The sequence below is a fragment of the Dendropsophus ebraccatus genome, chromosome 9 (assembly GCF_027789765.1).
Source record: "Dendropsophus ebraccatus isolate aDenEbr1 chromosome 9, aDenEbr1.pat, whole genome shotgun sequence".
NCBI classification, from domain to species: domain Eukaryota; kingdom Metazoa; phylum Chordata; class Amphibia; order Anura; family Hylidae; genus Dendropsophus; species Dendropsophus ebraccatus.
In genome coordinates this window covers 15,225,753-15,249,650 of record NC_091462.1, presented here as the reverse complement: position 1 = coordinate 15,249,650, position 23,898 = coordinate 15,225,753, and the positions used below count along the sequence as shown (strand labels likewise).

Here is a 23,898-nt window from a genome sequence, read left to right as displayed (position 1 = left end):
CTGTATGTCCTGCAGGAAGTGGTGTATTCTTTCCGGTCTGTTCTCTGCTGCCACCTCTGTCCATGTCGGGAACTGTCCAGAGCAGGAGAGGTTTTCTATGGGGATTTGCTACTGCTGTAGACAGTTCCTGACATGGACAGGAGTGGCAACAGAGAGCACTGTGTCAGACTGGAAAGAATACACTTCCTGCATGACATACAACAGCTGATAAGTAATGGAAGACTTGAGATTTTTAAATAGAAGTACATTGCAATTCTACAGAACTTTCTGAAACCAGCTGATTTAAAAGAAAAAGATTTTGCCAGAGTACCCCTTTAAATGTAGTATATGTTCAGGAAGGAAGTAAAGTTAAAAAAAAAAAAGAAAGAGAGAGAACATCTAGTTACCTTTCTCACTCCTGCACCGCCGCCAGTATTATGGAGCTTCAGTCCCCACTATGCACTGCTTCCAGGTCTAGGGACAGGACATCACAGGCCTGCTCAGACAATCTGTGGCTAAGGCTGCTGACTGTTTGAATGGGTCTGTGATGTTATGTCCCTAACCCAGAAACGAAGTACAGCAGGGACCAGAGCTCCATAATACCAAGGAAGCAAGGAAGGTGTGTGTTTCTTTTTTTTTTCCCCACTTTAAAGCGACTCCGTACCCACAATCTGCCCCCCCCCCCCCCCCAAACCACTTGTACCTTTGGATAGCTGCTTTAAATCCAAGATCTGTCCTGGGGTCCGTTCGGCAGGCGATGCAGTTATTGTCCTAAAAACAACTTTTAAACTTGCAGCCCTGAGTCAAATTGGCGTGGCCTAGAGCAGTGCTTCTCAATTCCAGTCCTCAGGCCTGACCAACAGGTCATGTTTTGAGGATTTCCTTAGTATTTAACAGGTGATATAATTATCCTCAGTGCATTAGGTCTTATCACAGCTGCTCTTTGTAAGGGAAATCCTCAAAACATGACCTGTTGGTGAGGCCTGAGGACTGGAATTGAGAAGCACTGGCCTAGAATATCTGTGCCCCAACCTTGCACCACCCCTCCGTCCCTCCTCTCTACCCTCTTCACCATTATGAATGCCTCTGGGTAGGATTTTTCCTATTCTTCACTTGAACACTGTATAGGGGCCTTAATAATCCAACCCATGTGCAGTGTTCACACAGGAGATGAATAGCAGAAATTGTTCTAGGGGCATTGCTAATGGTGAAGAGGGTAGGGAGGAGGGATGGAGAGGCGGTGCAAGCCTAGGGCATATACTTTCTAGGACACGCCAATTTGACACAGGACTGCAAGTTTAAAAATAGTTTAGGACAATAACTGCATCACCTGCCGAACGGACCCCAGGACAGATCTTGGATTAAAAGCAGCTATCCAAAGGTACAAGTGGTTTCGGGGGGGTCAGATTGTGGGTACAGAGTCGTTTTAACCCTTGCTGAGCACCTATCTACAAATCCTGCTGGACAACTGATTTAGATCGGTGCCGTTATTTATCGAAACTTCTGTCCAGAAATGTCAAAATTTGAGATTACACTGGATCTCGCTCCTGGGACTGGATGCTATCACTTGTCACAATGCACAGTAGCATGCTCCCCTTCCCAAGCAGCCTCAATATCCGACTCTAGACCATAATATATAGATCTTGTGTCGCCGGCTAGGGAGTGAAAAACACTGCCACGTGCCTCACCCTCTTATAACTATCACAGCCGATCTCAGGAACGAGACCCAATGCAATCTAAACTTTATCTAAAAGTTTAGATAAATGACAATGCCGCCTTAAACCACTTTCTAAATGCCCTTATTAAATATTTTCTACCATTTTGAGCTTAAAAACTGAATATTAAGGAAAATGAATGAAGTAATAAGACTGCAGACTCAAACCCAGTGCAGCATTTTTAACCCAATATAACAACTAACATATGTAAGAATTAAGAATAATTTTTTCTATGTGAAAACTTGCATAGAGCTTAGGTTGTCCTATTACAGTAAGGACAATAAGAGTGCCCCCCCCCCCCCCATGGTAGCTGTTGGAAGCTACTAGGACTTTCTGCCTGGTCTCGGTCAATCAAGTGCCCACTACTGGGCCAGAGTAATTTTATACACTGGGTTTATAGTGTGTACTCCACTATGGGACTTTATGCAACCAGGTAAAATGATCACATGCTATTTTTTAGATTTACTGGAGAAATGTCCCTTCGATGCAACATGTTTCCTGTGCACCATCTAAGCAACGCATGAAAACAGCAGATAAGGCAGCCTAATTTCTCCAACGTTCCCCGGAGCTTTATCCGACACCCCCACTAGTGTGCATTATGGAAATTACATACAACACTTCATAGGCAAATTAGTATTTACACAGAGCGAAGACAAAATAGAGAACCTGCCCGCTGCCGGCTTATAATGGAGAGTAATAACACTGGATTTGAAATGATAATCAATACATAGAATGAAATACCAACCTGAGCCTTTGTCGAGGTCCAGATTAGCAGTGTGCGTGACAAGCAAAGAGAAAAGAAAATTACATAGCCATTAGTTCACCTGCTTGATGACAAATGCCCACCAGATGCTTATCAGCCTTCCACAACTCCACAAACCTCTCTAGGTCAGATTTTTTTGGTGTCCCGCATCGTGATCAATTTACAGTAAGTATGTGTAGGAATCACAGTAACTAATTACCGGCTTCTCGCCATACAGACGTAGCAAGGAGGATGTGACTTGTAAAGCTGATATGATTTTAGTTGCTTACGCAAAGTGAAGAGTATTCAAAACTTTCTTTCAAGATGGTGGAGGAATAAGATATCTGGATCAAAGTCATAATTCGAGATAAACACAATTTAAAGTGGAGCTTTCAGTAGCTGACTATAGTATAGGAAGTGTATAACAGGACTTCTTACCCTGAATCAGGAGATATACAGTAACTCTTATTTCAATCCCTCACTCCAGTGCTGAGATAAGAAGTTTTCTGTTAATTAAGTGACAAAGTTCATGGGGGGTCCCCCTGGCAGCAGAAGCCCAGCAATATTTATCCCCTTCTCTTCTAACACCCTATGCCTGCATGTAATAGCCACTGGGGACTAAAAAAAAGTCTAAATCTCAGCACTGGAGTGACAGATTGAAATAAGAGTTATAGCTTCCAATTCAGGGTAAGAAGCCCTACTATACACTGCATACTTTAAAAAGCAAAAGCTACTGACGGGTCTGCTTTACCTTAACCAATAAGACTCATACACAGTTGTGCTGCTCATGTATTTTATTGAGAACACTGAGCAAACATCCACAGTGCATGGAGAAAAAGCTAATTAATCTCTGCAATAAAGGGGTTATCCTAAAAAAGTTGTCCACTATTCACAGAAGATAATTAGCTGATCATAGGGACCACCTCTAATCACAAGAATGGAGGTCAATTGCCCTACAAGTTAATGGAGCAGCAACCCTAATGCTTGTCCATCGCACCCTTCACAGTCTATTGTTAAGTTTAGCTCTTAACTATGTTCAGAAGTCACTTAGAGAATGAATGGGTTAGTGGCTAAACAGATAGTTGACCTCCATTCTTAAGATCATTGGGGGGCCCAGCAGTCTGGTCCTCAACAAACTGCTAGTTATCCGCTGTCCTGTGGAGAGGGAATAACCCTTAATCTTGAGCTGTGCCCTTAAATACTTTATCCAAGGACAAACTGGCAAAAGGTGTTTTAGTTTCAAGGGAAACTAACGGCTAGTTACAAGAATCTAACCTGCTGTTGTTATTCCATAGGGCCAGCATCCCTGGCCCCGTGGAAATATAAAAGCAGTGTGGGTTTCAGGAGTCCAAAAAAAAATCTTCCTGCACCATGGATGTTTACTTAATGTTCTCAATAAAAGACAAGAATGTTGAATCTGTTATTGTGTTATTAGTTCAGTAAGATTGTGCTTGTCTATAGTGCTGACAGATGTAAAAATCAGACTGCCTTTTTTTTACTAGACAATGCAGAAATCTAGGCAATTCCAAAGGATTTAGGTACTTTTTCTTACAGGTATATCAAAAGTAAGTCCAATTGCAGTTTCTCTATCTATCTATCTATCTATCTATCTATCTATCTATCTATCTATCTATCTATCTATCTATTATATATCTATCTATCTATCTATCTCCTTCCTATTATCTATCTATCTATCTATCTATCTATCTATCTATCTATCTATCTATCTATCTATCTCCTTCCTATTATCTATCTATCTATACAAATTATAGATTTTACAGCCATAACAAATACTACTCATACACATGCACATGGTGAGGATTAGAGATGAGCAAAGTGAATCCGGCAAATCAAAAATCGCTGTGAATCGGGTCATCAATTCGCTTCATTCTGCAAAGAAAATTCCCGCCAATCCGTTAAGGAAATTCACTAAGCAACAAAATGGCGGCTTCACATGCTGTTTGGAGCGTCACTGGGCCGAGAAAGGGATTAGCCATAATCCCTAGCGCCTGTCCATTCAGCTGCAGGCTCCTCTGTGTTGTCAGCCCCTCCCCCTCTATATAAGGCGATTCGGTAATGGAGGCGGCCATTGGCTATGTGTGGAGGAGAGAGCCGGATGGCAGCAGGCAGTTACAGCAGAGCAGGGAGAGACTAACAGAGTGATATAGGGGCAGAGAGGAGAGGATAGGAGGGTTGATTGTGGGGGATTGTTTGTTGTAGCCGCCAACAAAGTGTCCAGTTTACCAAGTAACTGGGTGCCTTTAGGAATTCACTGGGACCAAGGAAGACACAGTCCATATTATTCATTCACTGGGCACTGTACACTCCTATGGCGTTATACCAAATTACTGGGACCAGTGAATGGAGCGTGTGTCTTACATAATCAGTGCTCACACTCCGCTCCTACTGTGTTATACAAGTTGGGTTTCATTACATTGGATGACTGACTGGCTGATTGACATTTCTTGTAAATTGTGATTTTCCAATTTTTGACACTTTTACAACAACACACATTAACAAATTCACCCTGCTGTAATAGTCCCAGTACTGTAGCTACTACAGTTTGGCTGTTTTATAAAACATTTGTTAAGATTTGATTTGCGAATATTAATGAATTTGACACAAAATTTGCGAAGCTTGTGAAACGAATTTCTGGCTGCTTGGCTCATCTCTAGTCGGGATCCGTGTCAGTATGAAGAACATACACGGCTTGTTTCACTGTGCAAGTAGCAGAATTACTATGAACGGCTCCAATCTATCATTCGCTACTAATTCTTCCTGGCACTAATGTACTGCTTAACCACCAAGCACTGCCCGCTCTATTGTGCCGCAGCCTGGATGGTAATTTACAGCCTTGCAAAATAATCACAACCACAAATAAATGGTGACCTCGTGAGCAAACATAACTATTCATGGACTGGAAATCTCCTCCACCGCCCGCCTGTGCCTCCTTCACACACGCTGTTTCTATGGTTTTTTATGTGTATTTATGGTGCCGTTTAAAATGTTTTGAATATTTAAAATATATTTTTCTAGGTGGTTTAGTCAAGTCTATACAGCCTCCTATAGAAAAACAGACAGAACAACAGCGTGCTTCCAAATAAAAATCTATATCTATTTCACCATAGATTTTACAGTAACGTCGGGCGCCAGTATTTTTAAGCTTATAAAACAGTGATTTGAAAATCTGTGAAAATTGCTGCAAACCTGTAGCGTAAATATTGGGATTGATAAATGACGTGTAACTATAGCAATGAGAAGGGAGAATAATGGACAGAACAGGGAGATATAAGACAGCTCTGAGAATGGAAACCCACATTTTCACGTTGGTGGATGGAGCTCTCCTTTAAAGGGGATCTGTCAGCTGCAATTCACATTCCAAACAGCTGACACTGTTAGATAGCTGTAAGGGCCAGGAGACATGTGGTACCTTTCATATATCTGTCTATGCTTCCAGTATGTAGAAAAATGCTTTTATTATACGTTGTACGAAGAGTCAGGGGCGGTCCAGAGCCTGAAAAAGCCTCATGACCCACGGATAGATCGGTCCAGGGAAGCTGGTGCCGCGGTACATTTTTTTGAACCGTGGCCCAATTCCTGTGTAAAGCGCCGTTCCATCCACCGGTACCGGGTCGGGACTGAAGCACTGGAGGCGGGCTGGCCCGCCCCCAGTGGGAGGAATCCCCCGCCCTTCTATGATGCGGCTGTTAGAATCAATAGAGCCATGTCATAAAGGGGAGGGATTCCTCCCACCGCCCCCAGTGCTTCAGCCCCGGCCTGGTACCCGTGGATGGAACGGTGCCGTACACGGGAACCGGGCCACGGTTCAAAGAAATGTACCGCAGCACCAGCTTCCCTTCGCCGATCTATCCATTGTGGGTCATGTTAAAGCGAATGTACCTGATGTATATTTACTTTAACTCTTTGTGACAGAGAATAAAAGCATTTTTCTACAATACAGAAGCACAGACAGATATATGAAAGGTAACATGTGTTTCCTTGACCTAACAGCTATCACAGCGTCAGCAGTTTGGAACAGGAATTAGAGTGGACAGATTCCCTTTAAAGTTGACATTGATAGACTTATCACATGGCCAAGTGAAAAAATCTTAAAGAGGTCATCCTTGTAGCTAAGGATAGGCCATAAATATCTGATTGGTGGGGTGGAGACCACTCTGAAGAACAATACATTCAATCTGGCTCATTCTTTTTTCTCTATGGCCCCAGTGGAGGGTGGGGATTGTTGAAGTTCCATCCCATTCCTCAGTGGTCCCTATAATAAACCAATAGAGAACTTTACAGTTTCTGATTGCCCATTGAAAAAAAAGAATGGCACCAACTTGAGCTGAACCTTCTGGCTTTGGGCTGTAGCAGCCACACAAACCTTACCAGTAATTTGCACAATAGCATTATGGCTTGTGTGCACAACATATAGCACTGTTCTCTACTTGGTTCATACCCCTTGTCATCCAGATAATAGGCACTCCTAGGTCTTTACACTCTTCCCATCTCTCGTGACTCTTCCTGTGAATGGACAAAGACTAGAGTTGAGCGAACTTTGAAGCAAAGTTGGGGTTCATCTGAGCCGAACCTTAAACGAACCGCACTAAAACTGCTAAACGATTGCAGGCTATTTTAGTGAGGTCCAACAAGTCCGCGCTCCCCTGATTTCCTTCATCTTCAGTCTCCAGTGTCCCCCGCAGCTATCTCCAGCCCACTCAGCCAATCACTGACTGAGATGGCACAGTGCCAAGGGCAGCTTAGCCAATTTCTGTCCGTGTTGCTGTCTCAGTCAGTGAATGGCTCAGTGGGCGGAAGTGACAGCCCGCTCAGCCAATCACTGGCCACAGCACTGTCCCATCTCAGTTAGTCAGTGATTGGCTGAGTGGGCTGTCATTCTCAAGTCAGGAGTGACAGCCCACTCAGCCATTCACTGGCCTTGGCACTGTCCTGTCTCAGTCGGTCAGTGAAAGGTTGACGGGTCACCACTCCAGAGATGCGAATGACAACCGGCTCAGCCACTCACTGACTGATTGAGATAGGACAGCACCATGGCCAGTGATTGGCTGAGCAGGCTGTCACTCCTGATACAAGAGTGACAGACCACTAAGCCAATCACTGGCTGTGGCACTGTCCCGCTTCAGTCAGCAAGTGATTGGCTGATCAGGCTAGAGACGGACATAGGGGGAGCGTGGACAGGGGAGCATACGCTCTTTTTTATATATTAAATTGTCCGGCCGCCATCTTTACGAATTTTGTAAAAAGATGCAGTGTATGATTCGTAAGATTCAATTCACTCATCTCTAACAAAACTTCCACATATTTACATTGCCAATAGAGAAGAGAAACAGGGCCGACTGAAGCTGAACCCCCCCTCGCTCTGCACCCCGTTACCCTCCCTCTCACCTGCCCTATAATATGACAAGATAACTGTATTGTTTTTGCACTAAGCAACTCGTACCGTTCCGTAATTAGCAGAAGCGGCTCTGCAGCCGCCATTTGTCATGTTAAGTGCACATTTATCATGATTATTGTATAAATTGTGTAATAGGGACGAGTATCATTGAAGCTGTGCAGCTGACAAATAGGAAGTGGCTTTGTAAATCCACGCAGGAGCAGCCATGTTTTCTAGATTTATTATCCCAGTACAAAAATGACAGCGCCAAAGAAAATCAAAGCCTGTTCCACGCTGGTTACTACAGATATCGACTCAACTACTCTTAATTGATTTCAGTCTTCTGTCTGCTTATCTGGACTCCGTAATAATATAAACCAACTCCAAACAAAATAAAGCGCCAGAACAAGGGAGGAATATTGATCCCTTCTTAGGTTTAGCTTTTGCCTGCAGTGCTGAAAACACTTGGACAACAAATTCTTACCCCCCCCCCCCCCCCCCCGCCCCATCACTGCGGTTCTAAGATAAAACTTCTTATGATCAAAACAATCGCTACTCAAATGTTTCACTTCTTCATTTGCTACTTTTTCAAATTCAGTTTGTTTGTTTTCATTTGTGTTGTTTTCCAAATTCAGATGTAACAATTGTGGTGTAAATATTAGGGGATCACAACTGTAGAGACCCTATTACACAGGGCGACTGAGAGGAGCGAACCAGCACTGTCAGTGCTCACTTGCACCTTGTTCCCGGCTCACTGAGGGCACCATTACATGCACCGGCAGCGAGCAGGTGAGTGCAGAGGGGGCCGCGGGGAGGTGCAGGGGGGGGCAGCCTGGGTGATCGCTAGATCGTCCGGGCAGCCCATAGCAGATGGCAGTGGTCTGCGGCCGCCGCTCCTATTCTACGGGACGACAGCAGCAGATCGCTGCTATATAAGTTGTTTGTCTTTCAACATGTTAAAAAACAAACGTCTGCAACGATCAGCCGACATCATGTTATATTATGGGATCAGTTCTGGTAGAATTATTATAGGGTCAGTTGTAGTAGAATTATTATGGGATCACTTCTGGTAGAATTATTATAGGATGAGTTCCAGTAGACTTATTATGGGATCTGTTTTGGTAGAATTATTATAGGATCAGTTCAGGTAGACTTATTATGGGATCGGTTCTGGTAGAATTATTATGAGATCAGTTCTGGTAGATTTACTATGGGATTTGTTCTGGTAAAACTTATTATGGTTTTGGTAGAATTATTATGGGATCAGATGTGGCAGAATTGTTATGGGATCAAATGTGGCAGAATTATTATGGGATCAGTTCTGGTAGAATTATTATGGGATCGGTTTTGGTAGAATTATTATAGGATCAGTTCTAGTAGAATTATTATGGGATCAGTTCAGGTAGACTTATTATGGGATCGATTCTGGTAGACTTATTATGGGATCGGTTCTGGTAGAATTATTATGAGATCAGTTCTGGTAGATTTACTATGGGATTTGTTCTGGTAAAACTTATTATGCTTTTGGTAGAATTATTATGGGATCAGATGTGGCAGAATTGTTATGGGATCAAATGTGGCAGAATTATTATGGGATCAGTTCTGGTAGAATTATTATGGGATCGGTTTTGGTAGAATTATTATAGGATCAGTTCTGGTAGAATTATCATGGGATCAGATGTGGCAGAATTATTATAGGGTCAGTCCAAGTAGAATTATTATGGGATCATTGTTAGTACCGCTATAATTCCTCCAGTCTTCTGCCTCGCGGGGAGCAAGTATTCGCTCACTTTTCCGCTCCTCTGTGCACCACACGACCTCTGTCCATTATGACATTATTAGCTGTAATGAACACTTCACATATGACATAAATCCTCCTATACCCCATGATAGAATAACCCATCCTGACCCTTATTGAAAACTCTTCACCACCATTAATAATATTTCAATCATTTGGATCCCTCTTGTCTCAGGTCCACAGCTCCGAGCATTGATGACTATTGATGGCTTCCCCCTGTGTTCACATCCTAATACTATTAGAAGTGTGTGGGGGGCACGGCATTGCACGACTGCTGTGGAGTTATATTTACCCCTCGCCTGTTAACCTCATTTGCGGCTCAGATAATAGTGTTATTAGGCATTTACAACATCTGGTAAAGACAACTAGAAATGAAATTCATTATGTCTGTGAAGCCTAATCTGGGCGCTTTCTACATACATAATCTGGTTATGAATCCCTACTGTGATGCTGCGGAGAGGCATTAACGCAATATCCACGGATAATGAAATTATAAAAGTCCTTATAGGATGGAAGAAATTGCAGATAATTTATGATACAGTACTATATAGAGACCAAATATACATGGACACATAGGAGAGAGATAGATAATTGATAGATAGATAGATAGATAGATAGATAGATAGATAGATAGGAGATAGACAGACAGATAAATAGGAGATAGATAGATAAATAGATAGATAGTAGACAGAATATAGATTAGATAGATAGATAGATAGATAGATAGATAGATAGGAGATAGATAGATAGAGATAGATAGGAGATAGATAGGAGATAGATAGATAGATAGATAGACAGGAGATAGATGATAGATAGATAATAGATAGATAGATGATAGATAATAGATAGGAGATAGATAGATAGGAGATAGATAGATGATAGATAGATAGATAGATAGGAGATAGATAGATAGATAGATAGATAGATAGATAGATAATAGATAGATAGATAGATAGATAGATAGATAGATAGATAGGAGATAGATAGATAGATAGATAGATAGATGATAGATAGATAGATAGATGACAGATAGATAGATAGGAGATAGATAGATAGATAGATAGATAGATAGATAGGTAGATAGATAGATAGATAATAGATAGGAGATAGATGATAGATAGATAATAGATAGATAGATAGGAGATAGATGATAGATAGATAGGAGATAGATAGATAGATAGATAGATAGATAGATAGATAGATAGACAGACTCACCTGATTTTTAAGGTCAAGCTTTGGACAGGGCCGCCCCCCATTATAAGGTTTTTCTTTCAAAAATTTGGATCGAACTTTCACTCCAGTCCCACAGGAGGCGCTGCAGGAGGACCAGCTGGACCAGTCACTCAGCTTACAGTCAAATGGACATGGAATTTCACACCTTTCCTCGAGGTATCCTGTAACAAGAGCACAAGGGTCTTCAGGTTATGGGAATACAGTCATTTCCCATAACATAAATGAGATTAAAGTCATCTGGGTCTCCCATTACCTTCTACATGTAACTAGAGTCTAGAAATTGGCAAACTTTTCAAAGGTTCAGTTTAGTTCAGATGGTAAAAAGCTTGGTTGAGACTAAAACTTGTGTATAACACTGCCAGAAAGCTCTTAAAGCCCTATATAACTATTACGTATTACTTATTAGCTTTTTTTTAAAGGTGTTATCCAGCACTACAAAAACATGGCCACTTTCTTCCAGAGACAGCCCCACTCTTGTCTCCAGCTTGGGCTGGGTTTTGCTGCTCAGTTCCATTGAAGTGAATGGAGCTTAATTGCAAATCGCACCTGAACTGGAGACAAGAGTTGTGTTGTCTCTGAAAGAAAGTGGCCGTGTTTTTGTAGCACTGGATAACCCCTTTAAAGCAAAGTGAATGCCTAACCTACGGTAACATGTGTGGCTATGGCTAAAGAGATGGTACCCAGCGGTAACTTACAACTCATCACTAGAGATGAGCAAACCCGGGCACTCTGCATTTGATTACCGGTGGACGTTGGATGCAGCCCTAGGGAGTCCAGAATAACATAGATACTAGGGATGGTCCAAACCTGCCGAGGTTCCGGTTCGTACGAACCCGGACTCTCGGCAATGATTCCCGCTGTCTTAAACCTCCGTGGAGAGAGTGGATAAAGCGGGAGGACTGCCTGGAAAACCGGGATACAGCCACAGCCATAGGTTGTATCCCAGTTTTCCAGGCGGTCCTCCTGCTTTATCCACCCTCTCCACGGAGGCGGAAGACAGCGGGAATCATTGCCGAGAGTCCGGGTTCGTACGAACCCGAACCTCGGCAAGTGCGGACCATCCCTAATAGATACATCCTATGGCCTATAGTTGCATCCATGTTTTCAAGGCAATCTGCACCCACTTCTTCAGCCCCCGGTAGTCAGATGCAGCGCGCTCGGGTTTGCTCATTTGTACTCACCACCCAAAGCTTGAGCTTGCACTAAACCAAACTTTCAGCTAAGTTTGGACTAAACCTGCATTAGTTGGGTTTGGTTATTCGTGTCTGGGAGAGTCTGTAAAAACGAAGCTTGTACCTCTTGTTTTAAGCCCCTTTAACGTATTAAATGCAGAACATTTTTGCTTAAAAACTATTCCAAACTGTTCCAAAATTCTGACTCAGTCCTGTACAAATGTTATGTTTGGATGCAATAAATGTTTAATGGGGGCAGTTGCTGCTAAAGAGGGTTCTACAGGTTGTTATTGTACAGTGGTACCTCGGTTCTCGAACTTAATTGGTTCCAAAAGGCAGTTTGAGAACCAAGCAGTTTGAGAACCGAGCAGTGTCTTCCCATAGGAAACAATGTAAATGTGTTTAATTGGTTCCAGCAGACACCAATAATTACCTACAATACTCATTTATTACATTGATAAGTGCCCAGTATAATCCCTGCAGTACAGAACAGAACAGCACTATATACTATACAGGACATTATATACAATAAACATTCAACAAAACCAACAATTATAGTACAGTATTCACCTCATTGCCTCATTCATCCTTTACTGTATAGAGTCCCCCCCCATCCCAGCACTATAACGGATGGGAGATGTGGTGGTGCACTGGCTGTACTACTACTGTACAGTATACACACTCCAGCAGTCTTATACAGTACAGGATGGGAGATGTGGTGGTGCACTGGCTATACTACTACTGTACTGTATATGTACTCCAGCAGTCTTATACAGTACAGGATGGTGGTGCACTGACTGTACTACTACTGTACTGTATATGTACTCCAGCAGTCTTATACAGTACTGTACTGTATGTGAAGCCTCACCAGTGCTAAACTCACCAGGTACAACCCACCACCCACGCCCGCAAAAACGTTCAGGTACTGAGTACTTTAAGACTGGGGGCCCGAAAAGTGTTTGAGAACCGAGCAGAGTTTGAGAACCAAAGCAAACTTTTCTTGAAAATACAATTCCAAGCAGTTTGAGAACCGAGGTACCACTGTAAATGGTTTACAGCACAGGTGTTTAAAAGTTACTAGTTTAGCTACTGTACCTGGGGGAAACTTACTAAAATTGTCATTTTAACTGATGGTCTTTAGTAAAATCCTGCAACTGTGGACCCAGGGGCGTCACTAGAAATGACTGGGCCCCAAAGAAAACTTTTGATTGGGCCCCCCTATCCCCCGACTGACCACAAACCCAAATCAAGTGTAGTCATAACCTTTAACATTTAACTACAAGTGCTTGTCAGGAGCGTTGCAGTTAAAGGGATATATGCAGCACCCTGATGACCTGCTCTGCCGCGGGACGCTGCAAGTAATGATGGGTCAGGGGGCCCAGTGTATTGCAGCAGTGAGCCACAGGGACCCCTGATGCAGTGGGCCCTGTAGCAGTCGCTATGGCTGCTATGATGGTAGGTGGGCCATATCTATCTAATCTACCTATATTATATCCATCTATATTTGTAATGCATATCTATCTATATATTTCATATCTATCTCCTATCTATCTATCTATCTATCTATCTATCTATCTATCTATCTATCTATCTATCTATTTATCCATCCATCCATCCATCCATCTATCTCTATCTATCTCATATCTATCTATCTATCTATCTATCTATCTATCTATCTATCTATCTATCTATCTATCTATCTATCTATCTACTATCCATCCACCCATCCATGCCTATCAGATCTGTATTTTATAATGTGGACACTTGATTCTGCTCTGTGTACTTTGCTATGAGGAGGATTTCGGGAGAAGCCGGGCCTATTGCCTGGAGACCTTATTCAGAATGTGTACAATATATTCTGGATATATTGCTTATGTTGCAGCTCGAGACCAAATCACTCAGCTCAGTCATCCATAAATGCAGAACCAACAGAGTCTTGTAATATTAATACCCGCTTGTCGCTCTGTCAGCATAAAACCAATTTAAAGTGGCCCTCTTCTTCTTGTCGTCTGGCCGGTCAGCGGCTCAGGGTGTGATATTCTGCCTCCGGCTCTGTCCCTCTCCTAGAATCTCACAGTATTACGGGTGTGAACAACAACAAATATATTTGTATTCTCTCCCAGCATCCGTAATAAAGTATCCTATGCCTTCTCAATACACACAGCTAATTTTGCCGGAGATTTCCCCCGTGCCTTCGTGATTTCTTACGTTGTTGGGAGAAGGATGGAAGAGAGAGAACATTTTAATACAAGGAACAAAGTTAAATTATTATTTGCAGCAAATAAGTTTTTATCATCTAAACAGAAACATGGAGGCAACTGGGAAATGATGGTTTAAATGAGGATTACAGTCATTTTCTGATCCCTCCACGCTTCACACAAAAGCAGACACCCAAAGGCGACAGCACTAATAAAGTTAAAGGAGCGCTCCAGACAGAACGTACACTGGGTGATGCTGAGTGCGGGGCCCCAGGAGGCGGAGTCTTATTGTAAGATTCTCTTTGTTGTCCGTAGCAACCAATCACAGCACAGCTTTCGTTTCTTATATTGTTCTAGTACAGGAATGGGGACTCTTCGGCCCTCTGGCTGTTGCAAAACTACAATTCCCATCATATCTGGACAGCTGAAGGATGTCCAGGCATGATGGGAATTGTAGTTTTGCAATAGCCAGAAGGCCGTAGGTTCCCCATCCCTGCGAACTGTGATTTGTTGCTATGGGCAACATAGAGATTTTACCATCATGATAACCCCCCCCCCCCTCTATAATCCCAGTATCCTGCACCATCCCCAAAGAACCTGTAAAAATGCAATTCAGTACCTCATGTATCTGTCTGATAATAATACTGCCCATAGCAACAAGAATTCGGGTTTAAAAAAATAAGCTCAGATTGGTTGCTATGGGCAACAGATGGTTTTACTGGTAGTTTTTTTTTTAATGAGGTTGTCAACTACCTTACAGGAGAATTGGCCTTGTTGCCCATAGCAACAAGAGGAATAGATATCAGAGGGTTGTTGTCAAAGGTTTATATTCTGAGCAGAAACTGGTTACAACGGGTGGCCATAAGGGTCTGTTTTATGTCCTTATCTTTTTAATATGTTTGTAAGTGACATAGGAGAAGGTTTGGTAGGTAAGCATAGTGACTTAGGAGAAGGTTTGGTAGGTAAGGATAGTGACATAGGAGAAGGTTTGGTAGGTAAGGATAGTGACATAGGAGAAGGTTTGGTAGGTAAGGATAGTGACATAGGAGAAGGTTTGGTAGGTAAGGATAGTGACATAGGAGAAGGGTTGGTAGGTAAGGATAGTGACATAGGAGAAGGTTTGGTAGGTAAGGATAGTGACATAGGAGAAGGTTTGGTAGGTAAGGATAGTGACATAGGAGAAGGGTTGGTAGGTAAGGATAGTGACATAGGAGAAGGTTTGGTAGGTAAGGATAGTGACATAGGAGAAGGTTTGGTAGGTAAGGATAGTGACATAGGAGAAGGTTTGGTAGGTAAGGATAGTGACATAGGAGAAGGTTTGGTAGGTAAGGATAGGGACATAGGAGGTTTGGTAGGTAAGGATAGTGACATAGGAGAAGGTTTGGTAGGTAAGGATAGTGACATAGGAGAAGGTTTGGTAGGTAAGGATAGTGACATAGGAGAAGGGTTGGTAGGTAAGGATGGTGACATAGGAGAAGGTTTGGTAGGTAAGGATAGTGACATAGAAGGAGGGGTGGTAGGTAAGGATAGTGACATAGGAGATGGTTTGGTAGGTAAGAATAGTGACATAGGAGATGGTTTGGTAGGTAAGGATAGTGATATAGGAGAAGGTTTGGTAGGTAAGGATAGTGACATAGAAGGAGGGGTGGTAGGTAAGGATAGTGACATAGGAGATGGTTTGGTAGGTAAGGATAGTGACATAGGAGATGGTTTGGTAGGTAAGGATAGTGATATAGGAGAAGGGTTGGTAGGTAAGGATAGTGACATAGGAGAAGGTTTGGTAGGTATGGATAGTGACATAGAAGGAGGGGTGGTAGGTAAGGATAGTGACATAGGAGATGGTTTGGTAGGTAAGGATAGTGACATAGGAGATGGTTTGGTAGGTAAGGATAGTGATATAGGAGAAGGGTTGGTAGGTAAGGATAGTGACATAGGAGAAGGTTTGGTAGTTAAGGATAGTGACATAGGAGAAGGTTTGGTAGGTAAGGATAGGGACATAGGAGAAGGTTTGGTAGGTAAGGATAGTGACATAGGAGAAGGTTTGGTAGGTAAGGATAGTGATATAGGAGAAGGTTTGGTAGGTAAGGATAAGGACATAGGAAAAGGTTTGGTAGGTAAGGATAGTGACATAGGAGAAGGTTTGGTAGGTAAGGATAGTGACATAGGAGAAGGTTTGGTAGGTGAGGATAGTGACATACAGTAGGAGAAGGTTTGGTAGGTAGGGATAATGACATAGGAGAAGGTTTGGCAGGTAAGGTTTGTTTGTTGCTGATAATACAAAAGTATGCAATAGGGTTGATATTCCTGGAGGTGTCAGTAATATGGAAAATAATTTAGCTTTACTAGATAAGTGATCCAAACATTGGAAACTGCAGTTTAATGTTTCCAAATGTAAAATAATACACTTGGGGAGAAGGAATCCTCTATGTATCATATCGGCAGTTCAGTGTTGGCAAAGACTTCAGAAGAGAAGGATTTAGGGTCAGTGATTTCTGACTGCTGTAAAATATGTCACCAGTGCAGCCAGGTGGTAGGGAAAGCTAGTGGTATTCTGGGCTGTATATATAATTATATGATGGGCTGTATATATAATAGTATGTTGGGCTGTATATATATAATGGTATGCTGGGCTGTATATATAATTATATGCTGGGCTGTATATATAATGGTATGCCAGGCTGTAAGTGTAATGGTATTCTGGGCTGTATATATAATGGTATGCTGGGCTGTATATATATAATGGTATGCTGGGCTGTATATAAAATGGTATGCTGGGCTGTATATATAATGGTATGTCGGGCTGTAAGTATAATGGTATTCTGGGCTGTATATATAATATATGCTGGGCTGTATATATAATGGTATGCCGGGCTGTAAGTATAATGGTATTCTGGGCTGTATATATAATGGTATGCTGGGCTGTATATATAATTGTATGCTGGGCTGTATATATATAATGGTATGCTGGGCTGTATATAAAATGGTATGCTGGGCTGTGTATATAATGGTATGCCGGGCTGTAAGTATAATGGTATGCCGGGCTGTATCTATCTATCTATCTATCTATCTAGGTACACATGAAACATTAAGCAGCACTTTGTTTGAAGGTAGTAACGGTTACCAGCAGGTTCAGGTCAGAGACCACTGACCAAACGTAGATAAATGTAGAAGAGTCCACAGCACTCCAGAGCGCTGAAGTGCTATGGACTTTTCTACATCTATCTTTCTATCTATCTATCTATCTATAATGGTATCCTGGGCTATATATATACAATGGTATGGCGGGCTGTATATATATATATATATATATATATATATATATATATATATATATATATATAATGGTATGATGGGCTGTATATATATATAATGGTATGCTGGGCTGCATATATAATTGTATATGCTGTGTGTATGTGTATATATATATATATATATATATATATATATATATATATATATATATAATGGTATGCTGGGCTGTATATATGTATTGGTATGCTGGGCTGTATAGCTAGAGGTATAACCAGTAGGAGGGAGATTGTGATTCCGCTGTATACAGCTCTAGTGACATCACATCTGGAATACGATGTCCAGTTCTAGAGACCTCATCTACAGAAAGATCGTTTTTCTATGAGCTCTGACTGAGGACATTGGGATGTAAGTATACGTGCACAGGATGTCAGGGGGAGAAAACTGAGATGTAATAAAACTAATGAATCTCAGCCAAAAGATTTGTTAGACATGCATGAATCCCAGCCAAAAGTTATGGTGTGAACTGCGATGGAGACTGAACATTTGAAAACGGCAACTGTGGCTGCAGCCAAGAAGATGAAGCAGAACATGACTAAGCTTCAGATGGCAATGGCACTAACAGGCGTCATAAGGCCAGAAGAGAGACTGAACTGCTGAGAGCTCCAGACTGTAGAATGGTGCTGCAAATAGGAACTAGAGAATGATCAAACTGCAGACAACTATGACAGTGATGGGAGCTGTGAGGTGCGGAGACAGACTGGACTGCTGAGAGTAGAAGGCTGTGGTAGAGAGCAGTGAGGAGGAAGCAGAGAAGGATTAAAATGCAGAGAACCATGACAGGAGCCATGAAGCCCAGAGACAGACTGGATTGCTGAGGGTTCGAGGTTGGGGCAGGGTACAACAAGGAAGAAGCAGAGAACTATGGCAGTGATGGGAGCTGTGAACTCTGGGTAGGGTAAAACAATGAGGCCTGGTGACATACTGGACTGCTGAGAGTTCCAGATTGGGGTAGGGTACAACAAGGAGGAATTAAAGAAAGACTAAGATGCAGAGAACCATGGGGCAGGGGTCACCAGGCCTGAAGGGAGACATGACTGCTGAGAGTCCCATGGTGTGATAGGGGGATGTGAACAAGAAGTAGAGAACCATGGCAGTGATTGGAGCCATAAGACTTAGGCTGGGTTCACACAGTGTTTTTGCAGTCCATTTAACCTTATCCATTTTTAACTGGTTACTTTTAATGTACACAAAAACATAGTCAACCACATTTTTGCGTACGTTAAAAAAACAGGAAAACATCAGTTTTAAGCCTTTTTTTTTTAAATACTGAAAGTCTATGGAAAAACGGATCCAAATGGATTGCACACAACTGCATCAGGTTTTCATCCGTTTCCCCCCCCGCCCCTATAAAACGTACACGTTAAACGGACTGTAAAAAACGTAATATGAACCCAGCCTTAGAGACAGACTTCTGGACTGGTCCAGCAGAAACTAAAGAGGTATTCCAGAAAAACAATCTTTCAAATCAACTGGTGTCTTAAAGTTGTAGAGATTTGTAATTTACTTCTATTTAAAAATCTCCAGTCTTCCAGTACTTATCAGCTGCTGTATGTCCTACAGGAAGCGGTGTTTTCTTTCCAGTCTGACACAGTGCTCTCTGCTGCCACCTCTGTCCATGTCAGGAACTGTCCAGAGCAGGAGAGGTTTTCTTTTGGGACTTGCTACTGCTCTGGACAGAGGTGGCAGCAGATAGCACTGTGTCAGACTGGAAAGAAAACACCGTTTCCTGCAGGGCATACAGCAGCTGATAAGTACTGGATTAAAAAATAAAATAAAGTAGTAAATTCCAAATCTACATAAAATGTTGACACCAGTTCATTTGAAGGAAACTTTTAAAGGATTACCTCTTTAACTCAGGCACCACTAGAGAGTTCCAGGCTAGGTCAATGTGAGGAGGAGGAGGCAGAAAATGACTAAGCTCCAGAAGGCAAACACGCCGACAGGTCGCTCTGATCCAGAATTATATCACTTAACTCTATGGCTTGACATAGAAATTATCCAGTACCCACGAAACAACATTAATAATACGCCCACTTTAAAGTCCAAAAGTTTTCTGCCCCCTTCTCCACTAATTGAAGGGAAAAAATCCATTTTGTATTATTTTTTCTTTTTGCCCAGAAAGTGTTAGAATAATGGAGTCCGGAGCGGTAGAATTAAGTCCCTGAGTGGTTTTTCCTCTACATTATATATATATTTTTTATCTTTCCTTCCTATTTGATTTGCTCTTGTAAAGTGCCTGAGTACATTGTACCTGTGTGAGCGGGAAGCTTTATAGAAGTGTCACTTGTGCTGCGGGAGTGACAGGTAATAGCGGCAGTCAGCATGCTGTGCTCCTCCGCTCCCTGACCTGCCAGGGCGGCCCAGACTACTAACACCTCTCTGCTGTAAAAGCATTCAATGGCTTGCTGATGGCGATAATGTTATTGCGGTTACTGGGGCCTGTAATGAACGGCCGGAGCTGTTTATTACAGGAGTCGGAGGAGGGGATAGAAATTTAAAGTTCTATAGAATTGATAGATTTTACACAAATAGCTGTATTTCAGGCAATAGACGGTAACCTAAAGGCATAGTAATAAATATATCCCATTATACAGGACGTAAAGCTAAACACTAACATAAAGCGGATTTACAGAAACAGAGATTGGTCACGGTCAGGGACACGGCCAAGATGACAACTTGTGGATATGGCGTACAAATCTAATATTTCACCTCTCTCTTCCAGCGGGGCTACAGATAGAATGAATTCTTACATAATCCCTATAGGAGGAGAATCCAGCTCCGTCCCCCACATCTTGGTGATAGGTCTGAACTACACTTCCCAGCAGGAATGTTCTTCAAACTTGTTTCAACTTTGTCACTTTATAAAATCTGTGTTATGATGAAGGCGACAGAATGTCTGACACATTCCTGATGGAGATAACAGATCCGCAGCCTCCAGGGGGAGAGACAGTCAGGCGAGTCTCAGCATAGTGAGAGGGAAGGATGGAATAACTGGTACTGACAGCCAGGAGGACCTGAGAGAGGATGAGACTGTCATCCCCTGATGAAGAGGGAAGTCACCTCCCAAATGCAGAATCGTTGTATAAGTTTACGCTCTTATTAAGATTTTACTACTTCACCTGTGAGAACTTCTGATAAATTCTTAGAACTTTATTGCTGCAGAGCTATTTAGGGACAACACTCTTCTGCATCTGATTCAGCCCTTAAATGACTCTGTACCCACAATCTGTCCCCCCCAAACCACTTGTACCGTCAGATAGCTGCTTTTTATCCAAGATCTGTCCTGGGGCCCGTTCGGCAGGTGATGCAGTTATTGTCCTAAAAACAACTTTTAAACTTGCAGCCCTGTGCCAAACTGGCGTGGCCTAGATTGTGTATGCGTTAGGCTGGCACCTTTCTGTCCCTCCTCCCTGCCCTCCTCATCGTTAGTAATGGTTATATTCATGTATATAGGAACAGTATTATAGTAGTTATATTCTAGTATATAGGAGCAGTATTATAGTAGTTATATTCTTGTATATAGGAGAAGTATTATAGTAGTTATATTCTTGTATATAGGGAGCAGTATTATCGTAGGTATATTCCTGTATATAGGAGCAGTGTTATAGTAGTTATATCCCTGTATATTGGAGCAGTATTATAGTAGTTATATTCTTGTATATAGGAGCAGTATTATAGTAAATATATTCCTGTATATAGGAGCAGTATTATAGTAAATATATTCTTGTATATAGGGGCAGTATTATAGCAGTTATATTCCTGTATATAGGAGCAGTATTATAGTAGTTATATTCTTGTATATAGGAACAGTATTATAGTAGTTATATTCTTGTATATAGGAGCAGTATTATAGTAGTTATATTCTTGTATATAGGAGCAGTATTATAGTAGTTATATTCCTGTATATAGGAGCAGTATTATAGTAGTTATATTCTTGTATATAGGAGCAGTGTTATAGTAGTTATATTCCTGTATATAGGGGCAGTATTATAGTAGTTATACACGAACTGGAGAGAGTGGAACCGCTGCACATCCCATCTATGGCTGATACTAATGCCGCTAGGCCTATATTAAAAATCAACACCAGAGTGTCTGTATATGAATTGATCAAGCCATATTGCCCCGTGTACCACCGCGCAGGTCCTCTGGTCCACACGGGTCCCTACGCTAACTCCACACCGTGTCGGTCAGCGACCGCCAACCCCGCAAAGCGTGCACATGCAGGGAAGGGAGGCCATGGAACGGCCCTGCAACCCCAATGTCACAGGACCAGACCCAAAAAGCCCCACCAAAACCCAGCCAGCACCACCGGCGGGGAAGGCTGCCCCCAAACGACACAAGCATGGAAATGGTATTACACTTACCATTGCTGCTCTCACAGAATGGAGAAGACATAGGGTCCAGACATGTGAGCACAGACACTCTGGTGTTGATTTTTAATATAGGCCTAGCGGCATTAGTATCAGCCATAGATGGGATGTGCAGCGGTTCCATTCTCTCCAGTTCGTGTTTTACAGTTCTCCCTCTCTGAACAACTAGCACTCCTTTATAATACCCACATGACCAAAATTAGCAGGATATGTCTGTGCTCACATGTCTGGACCCTATGTCTTCCCCATTCTGTGAGAGCAGCAATGGTAAGTGTAATACCATATCCATACTTGTGTCGTTTGGGGGCAGCCTTCCCTGCCGGTGGTGCTGGCTGGGTTTTGGTGGGGCTTTTTGGGTCTGGTCCTGTGACATTGGGGTTGCAGGGCCGTTCCATGGCCTCCCTTTCCTGCACGTGCACGCCTTGCGGGGTTGGCGGTCGCTGACCGACACGGTGTGGAGTTAGCGTAGGGACCCGTGTGGACCAGAGGACCTGCGCGGTGGTACACGGGGCAATATGGCTTGATCAATTCATATACAGACACTCTGGTGTTGATTTTTAATATAGGCCCAGCGGCATTAGTATCAGCCATAGATGTGATGTGCAGCTGTTCCATTCTCTCCAGTTCGTGTATTATAGTAGTTATATTCTTGTATATAGGAGCAGTATTATAGTAGTTATATTCCTGTATATAGGATAGTAGTTATAGTAGTTATATTCTTGTATATAGGAGCAGTATTATAGTAGTTATATTCCTGTATATAGGATCAGTATTATAGTAGTTATATTCCTGTATATAGGATAGTAGTTATAGTAGTTATATTCTTGTATATAGAGGGCAGTATTATAGTAGTTATATTCCTGTATATAGGATCAGTATTATAGTAGTTATATTCCTGTATATAGGAGCAGTATAATAGTGGTTATATTCTTGTATATTTTGTTTATTCTTGGCATTTAGTTTATTTAGTCTGTTTAATCTAACTTTTAACATTTGCCGCTACTTTGTTTCATTGTTTCATTATTTGTTTTAAATAATAAATCTCTGTCTGTCTCCAGCAACCACTAGGGGGAGCTTCAGAGCTAACTAAGAATGGATTTATTATTGACTTTAATGTGATACCTGCTTGCTTCTTTATCAATATATCAGCTTTTGACCTCTACAAAAATATACTAAGGAATCAAATAAACCTATTTAGATAAACAAACATAAAAACAAAGTATATACACTTTTTTTACTGATATATATATGGAGGGGTCACTTTAAAATATCATAATAGAAGAAAATGCAGTGTCCACTAATTCTTGCATATTACCTTGGTTTTGTGTTTTTTTTTAGATTTTGAGCCATAAAACAGCATAAAATCTTATGGGTCCCTACTCTCCTTTCTCTAGTATAAAACCATTTATTGCTTTCCCATAAACTGCCTTATTTTGTCGGCTCCGGCTGCATTCTGCGCCGGCCAGATTATATCATGCAGGTTAACTCACCATTATAGATAATCTTGTTTCATTTACCATGGCGGCAGTTCTGTAAGGCCCGTGATAAGGCGATTCAGCTTACAAGAGATGTTCCTATTATAGAATGGATGCAGTTACAGCTGGATCAAGATAATTGTACAGGGTATGTGTAGAGAAGCTGATACACCGCTATGGGGAGATAACGCCCGCTTGTGTTTGAAGGGTCAGTGCTGAATGAATAGACTGGGCAGAGTTTTTCTCGGCCCCTGTATGTTACATCGAGTGCGGCAATAGCTTTCTTATCGCACCTTGCAGACGTTCAGCTTTAAAAGGGTCAGTTTGTGTCAGCTACAATAGGAGGGGACGGAGGGAGAAGAAAGACACGCTGCCAGATCCATGCCCCTGCCCTTTCATGGACACTTTACATGGAGACATCATATTATTAAAGGACAACTTCAGTCACGATGAATATTAATATCAATGATACAGTAATGATTCCCAATGTATAGTCTAGTGACATTTGA

At 42.0% G+C, this 23,898-nt stretch overlaps 1 protein-coding gene across 3 annotated transcripts in view; it reads right to left on the bottom strand.

Moving 5' to 3' along the window:
- The window catches only part of THSD7B (thrombospondin type 1 domain containing 7B), a 420,171-nt gene that overhangs the window by 98,806 nt on the left and 297,467 nt on the right, over positions 1–23,898 (bottom strand). For all 3 annotated transcript variants that reach the window (XM_069982655.1, XM_069982658.1, XM_069982657.1), the window contains one exon: positions 10,845–11,023. In XM_069982655.1, coding sequence (XP_069838756.1) covers positions 10,845–11,023 — 179 coding nt within the window. The remainder of the gene's footprint in view (positions 1–10,844; positions 11,024–23,898) is intronic.